This window comes from Alexandromys fortis, unplaced genomic scaffold (assembly GCF_014885135.2).
Source record: "Alexandromys fortis isolate MF-2015 unplaced genomic scaffold, M_Fortis_MF-2015_v1.1 scaffold_72, whole genome shotgun sequence".
Taxonomy (NCBI): domain Eukaryota; kingdom Metazoa; phylum Chordata; class Mammalia; order Rodentia; family Cricetidae; genus Alexandromys; species Alexandromys fortis.
This window is the reverse complement of record NW_026067969.1, coordinates 5521850-5524122: the sequence shown is the minus strand read 5'-3', so window position 1 is coordinate 5524122 and position 2273 is coordinate 5521850. Positions and strand designations below refer to the sequence as shown.

Sequence of the window (2273 nt, the reverse complement as noted above, 5' to 3'; positions counted from 1 at the left end):
CGAAAAACAAAAACAAAACAAAACAAAAAAAAGAGTTAGTTCCAGGACAGGAACCAAAGACTACGGAGAAACCCTGTCTCAAAAAATCCAAAAAAAGAAAAAACAAAAAAACCCCAAAAAACTACAGTGTAAATTTTCTGTTCTTAGATACATCAACATCTTCTTTATATTTATGTTTATATTTATGTTTTTCTTGTGCTGTCAACTACTCACCTCTTTTTATTTTTATTGTTCCTAATGTTTGTCTCTGGCTTTACACTAAATATAAAGTATAGAATACAATGAAAATATGAACATATATTTAATCTTAATTTTTATGTATTTATAGCTATTATTTGCTAGGTTTTCATCTTACATTACCAGGACCTCATGAAAGCTAACAAATGCTTTACCAGAGAGCTGTCCCCAGTTCTTACCCCACTGATCAAGCAATCACTGGTATTTCCTCCAATAGGTAGGCATTATTTTTAATCAAAATACATTTTTACTTTCAGCAGCTTTGTTGTCATTCTGTAATCCCTTACCTCCAAGGTGGTGCGAATGATTCCGGAGATGAGGCTACACAGCTGGTTGCCCCGGGTCTGGAAGGCAGCCAGGTCGACATTCAGCAGGTCCTTGTGCTGATTGGAGGCATCCAGCTGCTGGTTAAGCTGAAGGACCTCCTCTTGCAGGGTGTACAGGCTGCGTAGACGGACCTGGCCTTCCTCCTTCCGAAGTTGCTCCTGCTCTGCCTGCTTCACACGCTGCTGCTCTGCCTCTCGAAGCTTCAGGTTGAGAATCTACTAAAAGGGGCCACTGAGTCGCTGAGTAGGGGAGCCTTTCCCTTTCCACACTGCTCAAACCCTAGGTGAGTTACATCTTTTCACAAGTGGGCTCAAAGCAGAAAATAAATTCCCCAAGGTCAATACACAGGTTAATTGCAATTTTAAGCTTGATTGATTGAAAAATAACCTAGGAGATTAGTAAATCATACCTCTACAGGTTTCTGAGGACAATGTTAGGGAGGATTAACGAAAGAGGAGAGCCTGCTCAAATGTGGGTGGTACCATTCCCACAGGTTTTGAGCCCCAAAGAGGAGGAGAAAAGGGGGAAACCCAGAGTGCAGAGGCTTTCTGGGCCATCTGACACCAACAGTTGAAACAAGCCCCTTTTCCTTCATCACAGTGATGAAGAGCTACTACACAGCCACTAGCCAGGAGCATGATCATGGATCAATGGCCGGCTGATGAAAAATTCAGAGGGCTAGAGACAGTCACCAATTCAATCATGCTGATTCTCCCAGGCACTGACCTTGGCTCTGTGGCGATGCTCAGCTTTTAGTTTCTCCTGGTGGCCCAGGGCTTCTCTGGTACTGATGAACAAGGCAGAGTCAGGTAGGTCTCCCGAGATGGTTTCCCTCCCCTCACTGTGGCATTAGGGCTTTTCCCAAGGTTGGGCACTTTTGATGTTTAAGGACTGACTTTCACCTGGGGATTTGCCTGGGAAAACAATCAAGCTGACTACACAGACATTTGCAGCAGTCACTCAGGAAGACTGACCTCTTCTCCATCACCTCTTGTAAGTCCTGGAAGTCCTTGTGCAGCTTCAGTTCCTTCAGCTCATCAAACCTCTTCAGTTGTTCAGATGCCATTTCTGAGAGGGCTCGTACCTTCCTCTCCTGCTCCTCCTGCCACTGCCTCAGGCCCTCCTGAAAAGAACCAGCACCTGCTTTTGGAGTGCCGCAGCCATCTGGCTCGCCTGCTCCTTGACCACTGAAAGCCCTCAGCCCTAGAACCTGGGAGACTCCAGAGCAGGGAACCACTTTCTCAAGAGCTGTGTAGGAGCACTTGTACTTGGAGATTTTTTTTCTTTTTTCTTTTCTTTTCTTTTCTTTTTTTTTTTTTTTTTGAGACAAGATTTCATGTAGCCCCTGCAGATCTCAAACTTGTTCTGTAGCTAAGGATGACCTTTATTTTTTTTTTTTTAAAGATTTATTTATTATGAATACAGTGTTCTGTCTGCATGTATAGCTGCAGGCCAGAAGAGGGCACCAGATCTCATTACAGATGGTTGTGAGCCACCATGTGGTTGCTGGGAATTGAACTCAGGACCTCTGGAAGCACAGTCAGTGCTCTTAACTGCTGAGCCATCTCTCCAGCCCATGGATGACCTTTAAATTCTACTTGTCTCCACCTCCTTAGTGCTGGAAATATGAGCATGGGCTCAGTTTTCTATGGTTCCAGTTTCTGAGTCCATGGCTTTGTGCATGCTCAGTATTCTATCAGTTGAACTTA

General features: G+C 44.1%; 1 protein-coding gene across 4 annotated transcripts in view; it reads right to left on the bottom strand.

Annotated features, from left to right (window-relative positions):
- Nucleotides 1–2273, bottom strand: part of Gle1 (GLE1 RNA export mediator) — a 57954-nt gene that overhangs the window by 41175 nt on the left and 14506 nt on the right. For all 4 annotated transcript variants that reach the window (XM_050155338.1, XM_050155336.1, XM_050155337.1 and 1 more), the window contains exons 4-6: nt 1539–1687; nt 1291–1351; nt 525–779 (exon numbers count right to left, since the gene is read on the bottom strand). In XM_050155338.1, coding sequence (XP_050011295.1) covers nt 525–779; nt 1291–1351; nt 1539–1687 — 465 coding nt within the window. The remainder of the gene's footprint in view (nt 1–524; nt 780–1290; nt 1352–1538; nt 1688–2273) is intronic.